The sequence below is a fragment of the Telopea speciosissima genome, chromosome 3 (genome assembly GCF_018873765.1).
Source record: "Telopea speciosissima isolate NSW1024214 ecotype Mountain lineage chromosome 3, Tspe_v1, whole genome shotgun sequence".
Classification (NCBI taxonomy): domain Eukaryota; kingdom Viridiplantae; phylum Streptophyta; class Magnoliopsida; order Proteales; family Proteaceae; genus Telopea; species Telopea speciosissima.
The window spans coordinates 32,407,530-32,420,466 of NC_057918.1; the positions used below are offsets into that span (position 1 = coordinate 32,407,530).

Below are 12,937 nucleotides of genomic sequence, written 5' to 3' on the forward strand. Positions count from 1 at the left end.
TGTCTTCAGACAATGGTTTTTTTTGAAAGAACTCTGCTAGCTGCAACAAGCTGACATTTTTTTTTGTGCAAATTCAAGACAAAAATCAGAAGAAGGCACCCTTGTACGTGCATCTATAAACAATGTGTGTACGTATGTGAGGACAACCTCCATGTCTATATCTGACTGTGAGTTGAGAGGACAGATTAGTAAACTTACTGCAATGCACTTCATCGATCATGGTGCTTAAAGCAATGGATATTTGATGTCATTGCAACAGAAACTTTCAGACATCATATTAGGAGTCGATTGCTAATTAAGAAAATGAATATTGCTTAAGTTTTGAAGAAAACAAAATGGTGTCAACTCTAAAACTAACTAATCAACTATCATAGTAAAGATTGAAATGTAGGTGAAAGGTGAAAAGTTTACTGAATCTAAATAGGATTGGCTATGAGAGATGAACACACTTACTAATGATGGGGGAATTAATTCCTTTGTTTTATTAGTGAATTATTTGTAGTAAAATTGTGTCCGGAGAGAAATAAAGGAATATAGTCACTGGAAAGAACCAACTCACAAAACTTAGAAGAACTCATTCCAAGACAATTCCCATAATAAAAAGGAGATGTGAACATGATGTATAAGAAACATGCACCTCCTTTTCTTCCACCACCAAGTTAGGGTGTCAATCTCACAAGTAAATATCTCACTGACAATGAAGGGAAACTAAATAAAAAAATAATAATATAACAATAATATCAAAAATAATGAAGCAGTAAGTAAGAAAAAGTCATACTTTGGATGGTTTCAACAAATAAAACTGGTTTTCGATTGCTTGAAAGCATGCTTGCTTAGTTGCTTTCAGCAACCGATATGATATGATATGATATATATAAATTAAAACATAATAGCAATATTATTAATCATACAATCCGAAGATAGATGGTGTTTCCTAGCATATTGTGCCAGATTATGTGTTGGCTGGATCAGATGTCTTGGTTGTTCAATAATACTTACAGACTGAAATAAATTAAAAAGAGTTTTGAACTCAAATAGAAGATGATAAATTTCCCACACCCACAGGTACAAAAGATTTTATCATCATGAGGGGTGTGGGAAAGAGGGATAGATATGATGTGTTGTCTAACAAAGTGGGGAAAAAGGGAGCAAATCAATGGTGTATTCCAAGTTCTGTCCACCAAGAGTTCATTGACATTTTTATATTTCATATTTGGGTTGAAAGGGGCCGGGTGCTAAAAGGTTGTTTGGAGGGAAATTTGGAATCCAAGATCAAGCCAGATGTCGACATTATGATCAGTTCCAATACGCCATCAAAGAATTTGTCTAAAAATGGGGAGCAAGGCTCGAATGTTGTTCTAGGTCCAGGAACCATTAGGAAATTTGTGGAGAGGATTAAGAAGAGAGGTGGAAGGAAGGTATTTTGATTTGAGAACCCGTGCCCAGAGACTATTAGGATTCTCATATAATTTGATTAGAAGCAGATTTTTTGGTCTCTCAACATGAGGATGTGTGAATGAGTTTTTTTCTTTATTAATTATAGTAGTAGTAGATATATGCCACAAGCTTGGTTCATATGTCCTCATCCAAATCGCAAACGACATCCATCATTTTGCAACAAATCTTACTAGTTGTTCTTTTTTTCTTTGTTGCTAGAGATGCGAATAATGTTGCTTCGTCTCTAGTCCGGAAGGCCCTGTCTGTGGCAAGTAAGACACTTTGTCCAAACTTCACTCTTTGACTTCGTGATATTTGTGATCAAGATGCCTTGAACTCCTCTTGCCTTGTTTGTCAATAGTATATATCTTTACCAAAAAAAAAAAAAAAGATATGTGCCACCCATTAGACCAACGGACTAGGATTGCAGCATTGAGTAAAAATGGGCTAGTAAGTGGGCCAAATCCGATAATAACCCATGTATTAATTGGGCTATGTTTAATCTTGAGTGTCGACATAAGAGCTGGTGAGTTCGGTGAATCTCACGTCACGTACGTGAACGACTCACAACCGTTCAGATGGAATATTCTCACAGATTGGATTCCATTTGAATGGCTGTGAGTCATTCACGTACGCCCACGTACGTGAAGATTCCCCGTTCACAGAACTGGTCGGTAAAACGAGTGAGGAAAGGTACACCCAAATTACTAGTTATAACCCCAAAACAAGTTGGCTGGGCTGCAAAGTGTACAAAATAAAATAAAACCACTAGGTTAATGAATGGCTTGGGGGTATCTACGAGCAATCCACCTAGTTGTGTCATGTGGAATGATGATCTAACAATTTTGATTATTTGATGTGTAGAACATAGCCTGGATTTATCATTATATAAAATTTCAAATTTAAATTCAAGAATAGATCGATCTTCTTATATATTGTCATGCATCTTTTTGATAGTTCACACACCTGTGTGCAACTATTGTGTAGTCTTGAATTTTCAAAGCTTTATTTGTCACTCGGCCATACATTTTGATTGAAACTTGACATAATAGTAAGAAACCTAAATTCTACTTATCCACAAAAAGTAGGCCTCTATCGACGTGTGTAATCCGTAATTAACCTTATCTGTCTAGTGGTAAAAGAGCATGAGTATTTACTCCCACCACAAAAAATTCAAAACTTGACACATGGATTATGCTAGAGGGTATAATTTTTTTTTTTTTAAATCTTGGCATCACATGAGTATAGCCTCTATGTTTGGATGCCAAGAAAAGAAAAAAAAGACATAATGAGATAAAAATCATGATGATGCAATGATTGATTTTTGTGTCTCTTCAACCAAAAAAAAAATTTTGTATCTTCAAATTCAATTGTTTATTTTGAATTTTTTCTTTTCTTTTTTGACATAGCCTTAAGTATAAGATGATGCGGCTAACTCCCATAATTTTTTGGCTCCAATTAAACTGTTTTTTTTTTTTTTTTTTTTGGATAAAACTCCAATTAAACTGTCAAATGACAAGTATTTAAGACGATAGAGATAAACTTATATTCCTATGCTTCAACTAAGTATTTTTTTTTTAACGAGAAAGAAATAATATATAGAAAAGAAAAAAAGGAATACGAATCCGGACCACAAAGGTTACAACAACAAATTGTCTACTCCTTTGAAGGATAAACAAACCAAACTCATAAAAACAACACAATGCCCAAAATAAGGGACCGAGTTTTTCTTAAGTTATCATATGGGAATTCATCAACTGCGAGGCTTCAGATGTGCATAATAGGAGGGTATTTTGGAGAATATACTAAAATTCTATCGGTGATTTCTAAATCCTAGGATGGTGTGGTGAACTTTTTCCATGCAGTGATTCAGTAAAGTAAAACTTTGACAAAAAACGACAAAGGAGTGAAAATGAAAATGCTATGTCACAATCCAAAAATTCTAGAAAAAATACCCTTTCTACCCTGACCCTTTATATTATGTTTCCAAACACGATTGGAGAAGGTTCTTGAGCAAGCAGCATAAAGGAGTGCAATAATGAAGAACAATGGATTCGTAAATAGGAAGGCAGAGAAGGAAGTTCATTTCATGTGAACAGAAGAGAGATAAAAAGAGAGTTATTCGGGAATTTTATTACGATCGAATCAATGAAAAAAAGAGCTCTTCCAATCTGACCCAATTAGTGGCCACCTTGATCATAGTGGGTAAATTCCAATACAAACTTAAAATTAAGTAAACAAATATGGATTATGTATATGAGGGCATTAAATTCTAGTGCCCGTCCTAAAATTAAGATCGATGAGGAAATTGGGGTGTATTTGACATTCTCTCTCCACCTTGACCACGTGGATTTCCTGGTATAATTTATCAGGCAACCCTTGAGTATGGCCATTGACTTGACATGAGAGATGACAATACACGTGGTAGCTAGCCTGTTAATCCTTGACTTTAAGTTAAAAACAAGTTATTTTCTTTCTCTTATTCTGACACATGTGGATCTCACCCAAATAATATTTTCTCTGCACCACATGTACTCCCCACATTGGCAAAGTGGAAAACCATCTCCCAAATAAATAAAAAAATTGGAATAATTTATACATATAAATGATTCACCATTGATTTGATGGCAAGTGTTGAGCAGGTGGCAATCGAACAAGCCATACACTTATCCACGAAACTGTTGAAAACTTCAAATTAAATTAAAAACCAAATGCATTAAATAGAACGAAAAATTAAAATATACATATATATATCGTTTGTGTCTTAAAAAATAAAATCGAGTCTACGAACGGTCCATATTTCCATTCCACTTAATTCGATTGGATCTTGGAAAAAACCCAAATCTGCCAACGTCACGTAATCACCAACCTATATGTAAAATCCAAGTCTTTCCCTTCCCTAGCTAAGTAAGAAAGTGGAAGTCTCCATTAAAAACTCAGTACGTGTCTGTGGTTAGGTTAGGTTTGGCGCCGTATAGAATTTCAAATTAATGTCTGGTTTCTTTTTCTCCTTTTATTTTAGGAGTTTTAAGTCAATATAAAGAAAGACTCTTATGAGACCACATCTATCTATTTCTATTTATAGATTAGATGATATGGAATGGAAGAATATGGAGAATCTCAACAACAACAACAATAACAACAACATGGATTCATCACCAGCAAAGCAACAACAACAACAACAATCTCACCTTCTCTTTACTCCCCTAATTATATCTACCATTGGAATCATAGCCACAGCCTTTGCCCTCTTGCTCTACCATTTTATAGTTATCAGATTCTGTCTACGCCACAGGCGTGGATCCATCTCCTCGCAGTCACAGTTACAGTTGCAGTCGCAGCAGCAGCAGCGATTGGGTGGGGTGGACGATAAGGTCTTGCAGTCCATCCCAGTCTTAGCTTACAAGCAGAAAGATGGGTATGAATTATTGTTTCGTGAGGATCAGAACGAATGCGCGGTGTGTTTGGGGGAATTGAAGGATGGGGAGATGGTACGTTTGCTGCCTACTTGTCGACATGCTTTCCACCTTCTTTGTATTGATCATTGGTTCATCTCTCACTCAACTTGCCCGCTTTGCCGCTCTCCGGCGGTGGTCTCCGTCGTCGTCGGTGGAGATAACGTCAACATCGACCTTAGTTTTGCCAATGCCTGCTCCTCCTCCTCCTCATCCACCACCACAACTCCTCCTCCTCCTCCTCCTCCAACTGCCGGGATCGAGGAAGACCACCACAAAAATAGAGATGTTGATAATGATGATTTGGTTGTGCGAGGTGAGACGAGCAGATCAAGATCGAATGGGTTGCTTCAACATTGTATGTCTCTTATATCGCTTACCGAGAGATCAAAACCACCCTTGTTGCCTATCCAATTAAAGCGATCCTTATCAATGGGTATTTGAGGTACAAATTGGTTTTGGGACAACTTCCATCATCATCATCATCATCAACAAATATATATGCCGTTTTGTGGTGATAGATAGAGAAGCTCATGTCCATAAGGGGAAGGGTGAAGGAGATGGATGACCCAACCCGAATCGGCCCAACCTTCGTCAAAATCTACATTATTGTCATGACACTTATGATTCATGCCTAACGCCGGTCGGTTAATTGGGTCGAATTGGTTTCAGTTTTTAATGGTTAATCTGAAACCAAACCAATAAGGCAGGCTACAGTTTTGGTTGGTTTAGATTCGATTTTTAGTTTCGGGTTCTTATTGGTTTATTATTGGGTTGGTTTCAGCTTAGTCTAATTTGGGTTCTGTTTGACGTATATATAATATGTATATAGAATAATGGAAAAAAATATGTTTTTAATGAGTTTTTGGGTTCTATCAATTTGGTTTCTATTTCGGTCTGATTTTCATCCAGTTTCGGTTTAAATTGGTTTTAGGTGTGTAATAGCCCAATTCAAAACTAGGATCGATTCGATTCAGTTCATGCTATACTGGGTCGGTTCATGCTAGGGTTTAAACACCCCTACCTAGTAGTAAAGGTGTTAATCGGTTTAACTTAGGTTAAGCGATTTGGCTCAAAAGTGAAGTGTATAAATAAAAAATTAACCATATATTAAATGATTCCTATTTTTCAAATCAAAACTAATTAATAAATGTCTACAGTTAAATGGTTTTTATTATTTTGTTTTTATTGTTGATTCTAGTACGATTTTGGGCCCAATTGGAAATGAACATTTTTTTAAAGTTCAATAAATAAATATAATGCTTTCGGAACCACGACATCTAAGGCTGAAAAGGCAATTTAAAATATGGTTTAAATCAATTTCAAAAAAGAAAAGAAATCATATATAGACTGCCAAGACTAATCAGTTTTTTTATTTTTTATTATCAATTAATTATGTATAATTCGTTCAATAGCTTATCGGTTCTAATCCGTTTAAATTAAATGGTTTCATTTCTTAAAACCAACATCAAACTGTTTTACTTTTTTAAATCGAAATCGAACCAATTTTTTAAACAATTTAGCGGTTCTAGTTGAAACGGTTTGACTCAGTTTCGATAAGTAATTTTGCAATTCATCCTTTAAACCTAGTGGGCAACGGTCTGGGAAAATTTTTTAGCTGCTACACTTGTAAGAGTAGTCCTACTATAATACTGACAGCCATGAAAATGAAATAATTCACTTCCCCTTTAGGTTCATAAATATCTTCCTAAGTTTTTGTATTTTCTAAAATATCCTTTAAGATCCCATTTTCTTGGCTATCAACCTTTGTAGCATGAACATTATTGCTACAAGTGTAGCAACAAAATTTCGTCCACGGCGCAGCCTGTGCAGAAGGATTTTGTGCAACAATCAAGACATGCAAGTAATTTCACATTACCATAGTAACACAAATGACAAAAGTACCCCTAGAGGATGAGCTTCTAGTTCAATGGTAACTCAATGGGGTCTCCAGCATCTGTTTAGGGAAGGTCGAGAATTTGACCCTACTATACCCCACTGTCACTCTGGTGTGGAGCTTACAACCCAAAAATAAAAAGACAAAAGTACCCCTAAACTAGTGTGTGTGGTTTACTAATTCAGGCTGGGCCGATCCGGTCCGGGTGAACGCCTCCAGAGTCGACTCTGAGTAGCAAATCATTGAATTCAAGTATTCAACCACCACCAACGGAAAGTCGAAAACTTAGCCCCGCCTTCCGCTCCTTCTCACACAAAAATGCACAACGTCTGATTCTGAAACTGAAATGAAATTAAAGAAAGAAATTTGACTATCGAAGGAGGGAACTCCCACGCCATGGAACCATAGAACAACGACCAAATCACATCTCTCTCTCTCTCAATATCGTCGACCGCAACGGCAATGGCATCCCGGCGTCTCCGGCAGCTGCAGTCCCTGCCAGAGAACAGAACCTGCGTTGATTGCTCGCAGAAGAACCCACAATGGGCGTCGTTATCCTATGGGATCTTCATGTGCCTGGACTGTTCTGGCAAGCACCGAGGCCTGGGCGTTCACCTAAGCTTTGTCCGTTCCGTGACGATGGATTCGTGGTCGGAGCTCCAGCTGAAGAAGATGGAATCAAACCCAGGTGGCAACCAAGCTCTCAATGACTTCCTCAGCGCACGTGGTATCCTCAAGGAAACCGACATTCCCTTGAAATACGGTTCCAATGCCGCCGCTCTCTTCCGCGACAAGATTCAAACCCTCGCCAACGATCGCCCCTGGCACGAGCCCCCTGTCGTCCCCATCGACTCTCCCGCACCCTCGTCCAATCCAGCCAAGCATCGTAATAAAATCAATTGCAGTATCGCCAATGATTCCGTCTCCGACTGGCAATGGTCTGCATGGGACGATAATGGCGGTAATTCTAATCATCTTCAGAATAGTATGCGGAGGAATCAATCCGTTGGAATTTTCAATTCCATTACAAACACGAACACAGGAACTGGAGGAGGGGTGACTAGTCCGAGCCGATCCTGGTCTATGCAGGATATCCATGGGAAAGTGCAGGCTTCGGCGGCGAACAAGGAAAGCTTTTTCGCCAGGAAGGTTACCGAGAATGAGGGGAGGCCAGAGGGCATTCCGCCTTCTCAAGGAGGAAAATATGTTGGGTTTGGATCAACTGGGACTGGGACACGACCAATCTCAAGGACCAGTTCCCATGGGGATATGTTTGCGGATACTGTTTCAGCGGTTTCGCAGGTAAGCAGGGGAGAAACTTTTGCTTAATCCTTATCGCTTTCTCCTTCCCGTTGTTGGTTCCCTTTATTTATTATGTTAATGTTTCAACCTTACAACTACACCGACTTTTAATTCTTTTAGATAAAATGTGCAAGAGCTTCTGAATGCTTTTCGTTTGGTTACCTCATTAGGGTCGGAATGCTTCAGTTCTTCTGCTGGATAACTTCAAATTTGAATTATGTGTATCTAAAGGGTATAGTATATATTTGAGGATCATTTATTCTATAGATGATGGTGCTCTTAGGTACTTGCCTTTTGAACTTTCTTGTCGGCATTGTTATGGCTGCATTTGTTCCCCTCCCAATTGTATATCATAACTTCATCTCTTGGTTAGAATTCCAAGATTGTGTAAATTTAATTTCATTCTAGGATCCAATAAAAATGAGTCTGATCTGCATTCCATCTTTCGTTAGTTATGAGAAATTAGCTATTTTAATGTATCCATGCTTCTAGTAGAATAGGCATTTGAAGCCCTAGAATTTTTGTGATCTTTTCAGCATCTAATTTTCCTTGATGAGTGAGGCTAGGAAGGAAATGAAGATGCTTCTGGACTGCCCAAGTTAAAAGGAGGAGAAATGGGAAGTTATGCCATGGCTACATTCAGGTTCCATGAGAAATTTCAGAATTAAAGGAAGAGCAGTGTAGCGACAAGAGCTTTGGAAACAGAATCAACAAAAATTAAGATACTGAACCTGAGAGGCTTCAAGAAAAGTAGAGAAACCACCAAATTTAGGAGCTAAAAGGATGTTAAATGCAATGGTTACAAAGGAAAAGATATCAATTGGAGGCAGAAATCCACACACTATGGTTAAAGTCAGGCGCAGCCTACTCTTACATGTATGCCAAAATAAGAATTATAATCAACTACATAAGTAGTGTATAAGAGAATGTCTTTTGTGGTGGAGGAGAGAGATAATGTTGACAATTGAGATGTAGAATGAAGATGTACACAGATAGAGTGGCCTCTTATGGTTTTCACAATTGAGATCTAGAATGAAGATGTACACAGATAGAGTGGCTTCTTATGGTTTTCACAATTGAGATCTAGAATGAAGATGTGCACAGATAGAGTGGCCTCTTATGGTTTTCACTTGGGTGGCTTGAATTGGAAATTCTTATGAGGAAGTGAAGCATTTGGACATACCTTTCATGAAAAAGATCATGGACAACGTTTTAACTTGTAACTGCAAATCAAGGGGCTGTTGTCAACATCTACAGATCTTAAAGATAGCAACATCACAAGAAAGACACAGGTGCAAGGTAGTCGGCGAAGAGACCCTGCCAGCTAACTTAAAACCTCTTCTTTTAGATTAATCCATTGCTTAGAATTAATACTGTGATAAAACTCTTGCATATTGTATTACCAAAAATACTCTATTCCTGATACGAGCTTTCTTCAGAAAAACTCAATGATTCTATTAGTGGTTAATTCCCCTAGTTTTCAGAAGATTATGGTTTGTTGTAAATGCAGTTTCTTCCCACAATTAAACGAATCCTCCATCTCCTTTCGTTTTTTATTACTTCTTTCAAATTCTCTTATCCAACTGTTAACCTCATGAGAATTTTCAGCACAAAGTAACTTGGATTCAGAGTGTTCTGCTTTAAGGCATAGGTAAATTTCTACTGGGTCTTTTGCTTGAACTCCCTTTAGAAGAAGATTCCACGTGCTAATAAAATGACCAAGTAGAGGCCTGTTATCTGATCTTGTAATGCTGTACTTTTGCTATTCATCGTTATTTGTATTTTAGATACGTTGAAAAATGGATCCTCTATAAGAACTTCAGAGAAGATCCTCTTACTACACCAGTCCTATCCTACGAATCTATGTTACATTGCATGGATATAAGTATTCGAATCTGATTACCCATAGTTGATATTTGTTTATACTTCAGCTTGCATCTTCAGGAAATGAAATTTGAATTTGTAACTCTGCTGATTGTCTGGGACTCTGGTTAAACTACTAAAGGTTAGACTGTAGCCCTTCTTTGTGAAAACATGTGTGCTCCTTCGAAAAAAATAGGAGTGTCACGCAAACATATTAAGGACAGGCACTTGTACAGACCTTTCATTTTTGGGAAAATTTCAATGGTTCTACTAAAGTATAGTTATATTTACTGATATTCTCTTGTGGAATACTTATGCACAACTACACCCAAATTCCTAAACTCATACAACACTTTCTCAGCTGCCTAATTTTGAATTCCAATATTGCCCTTCCTGAAATTCTAGCAAATGAGAAGAAAAATTTTCACCAACCAAAATTAGGAAAAATAAAATAAAAGCCTCTCTCTCTCTCTCTCTCTCTCTATCTTCATATCTGAAGCCATTGGAGTTATATTTGGGTGGGCAACACAATACAAAACATAGGAAAGATCTGAACCCTTTCTACAAAATGAGTCCATTCTGAATTTACAAGAAATAATGAAGTTATGTGTAAATGAATGCCAATCACATTCTACTATAAAGAATTAACAAACCAAGCAACACATAATTAACCATGGGTTCCTCCAATTTACGCTGTGTGCTTAAAACCAATGACCAGTTTGTAACTATTTTAAGAACAAAATGTCGGTAGACTATAGGGAAGATTTTATAAATTTCCTTTTTTTTTTCCTTCACTTTCTAGCCGCAGAGGTTTTTCTCTTTGTAGAATGATTCACGCAATCCGATTGCTACCAATTTCAACTGCTTTTGATTGCAAGTTTATTATCTTTTGCAGGATGCTCTTTCCTGATATGAAAAAAAAATAAAATTTTGGATTAGGAGCTACCATTAAAGATGATGGTATCTTTTGCAGTTGCACTGTGCTTACTAATCTTGTTCAATAAAAATTTATAGAACATTTACATTGTATATCTATGTGTATGCTATACACAACATCCTTCTGCTACACAAGAAAGCTATCCTTTCTGCTGAACTCATTTATTGCATTTGTTTTTTGCTATTTGTCAGGGCTTTGGTCAATTGTCTTTGGTTGCATCATGTGCTGTACAGTCTGCAGCCAATGCAGTCCAAGCAGGCACCCAGGAGCTTACTTCAAAGGTGATTACTAGTATAGATCTCCTGTCTCTTATGTTTGATCATTGTTGTCAAATTTTAACACACTAGATTGCGTAGAAACAAGTTGTTAACTGGTTTTTACCTTTTCCTTTTTCTCTCTGCTTCTTTTCTTCATCTGCCTTTAGTTTTGCTAAAGTTAAGATTAGGACAATAAAATTCATTATAATATTATGGAAACACCCCCGCCCCCCGCAGGGGTTTAGGAAGAATACCCAGTTCACTGCACCTATTTGCGCCACATGGAAATGTGATGTGGCCATTCCAACCGTTGGATAGACAGGAATAATCTGGATTAGCTAAAATGTAAAATTTCAGAGCCTAACTCAATTAAATACCCTCCCGTTTATTGGCATGCATCGTGTATGCCCATGTGCACCTATTGGTACTCTGGCCACTACTGTCAGTACTTTTCACTTTCTCGTAGTCCTGATTTTTCAAAGCTCTATTTTGCCAAATTCCGTTTTGACCGAAACTTGACATGTAAGAAGTGGACCTAGGGGTTTAACTGTACCCAAAATTTGGGCCTCATTAGAGATGCCAAGAGGCAGAACTATGTACCGGTCTAGAGATTTTTCCTAGACCCACCAGAGCAGGAATTCCATGCCTTAAAATTATACTGTTGTTTACTGAAGAAATTAAAAACTTAACAGGTGAGAGAAGGTGGGTATGGGTATGATGACACTGTGAATGTGGTAGCTCTGAGGACCACAGAATTTGGACAGAGCACTTGGGGGATTATGAAAGATGTAATGACCATGGCATCTCAAAAGATGGAGGAATATGCTGGAGATGGAATACAGAGAAAAGAAGAACAAAATGACTGCATAGGAGTGAATCAGACCATTGATGGTAATGCCAAACATAATCATGGGGACAGTAAAGATGTTGAGGCGTCTTTTAAAGGATGGGATGACTGGGAAGGGGGCAGTCCAGTATCTACTGCTTCTGTCAGCAAAAAAGATGTTGAAGAGCTTTCCAAGAAAGACCAGAGTGATGAAGTTTGGGTTGGATGGGACTGAGGAAAGACAATCCACATTTTTCGGAATTGTTTTGGGAAAGAAGGGGAATTGAGGAGGGGGTCGTTCTTGAATAGGAACCAAGAACATGTTCTTTCAGTGATTGCCTACCTTTCTTGTTGCTTATGCTGCTCCATTTAGAAAGGTAGGATTACTGGTACTTGAAGAAACTCACTTTTTCTCTTAAGTTAGAATAAGATATGGTTTCACAAGTGGAAGCACCCCATTGTTACTTGCACATTTTGTAAATTGAACAAGTTGCATAGTTCTACCCTCTCTTCATTTATTTCACAATTTTTGTATATTTTTTTTTGTTCATATGTAACAATGGATTGTAAATATTTGAATTGTACTTTTTAAAATCACTTACTGTCTAATCTTGCCCTCTAATGTACCCCATTTTCTTGAGGTGTGACAGAACTCAGAATACCAAAACTAATATCATCTTGGTCCAGGTTAAGATGTGCAATAGGTTCTGTTGATTGAGACATATTAGTTTTGAAGATAGAAATACTTTTTAAAATCACTTACTGTCTTTGACAGAAACATTTGGAAGAACTGCAAACTACAACTGAGAGGAATAGGTGAGGAGACTCATCTAGAAGACAAGCAATTGTGAATATGTGTACTAGAGAGGGACACTGGATTTTTGAAGTCTTACAGTCCTAGGGGTTAAATAAATTTGGGAATTAGTTGCATTTAGATTCACATAGAAGTTGTTAGGAGGTTAG

The 12,937-nt window shown here is 37.5% G+C and overlaps 1 protein-coding gene across 1 annotated transcript; it reads left to right on the forward strand.

The window, feature by feature from the left end:
- Positions 1-4,547: 4,547 nt before the first annotated feature.
- On the forward strand, positions 4,548-12,563 carry LOC122655087 (probable ADP-ribosylation factor GTPase-activating protein AGD6). The gene is made up of 5 exons (XM_043849327.1): positions 4,548-5,208; positions 6,635-6,756; positions 7,198-8,091; positions 11,083-11,172; positions 11,841-12,563. The coding sequence occupies exons 1-5, from the start codon at positions 4,548-4,550 to the stop codon at positions 12,207-12,209; spliced, it is 2,136 nt and encodes a 711-aa protein (XP_043705262.1). The 3' UTR covers positions 12,210-12,563.
- Positions 12,564-12,937: the final 374 nt, after the last annotated feature.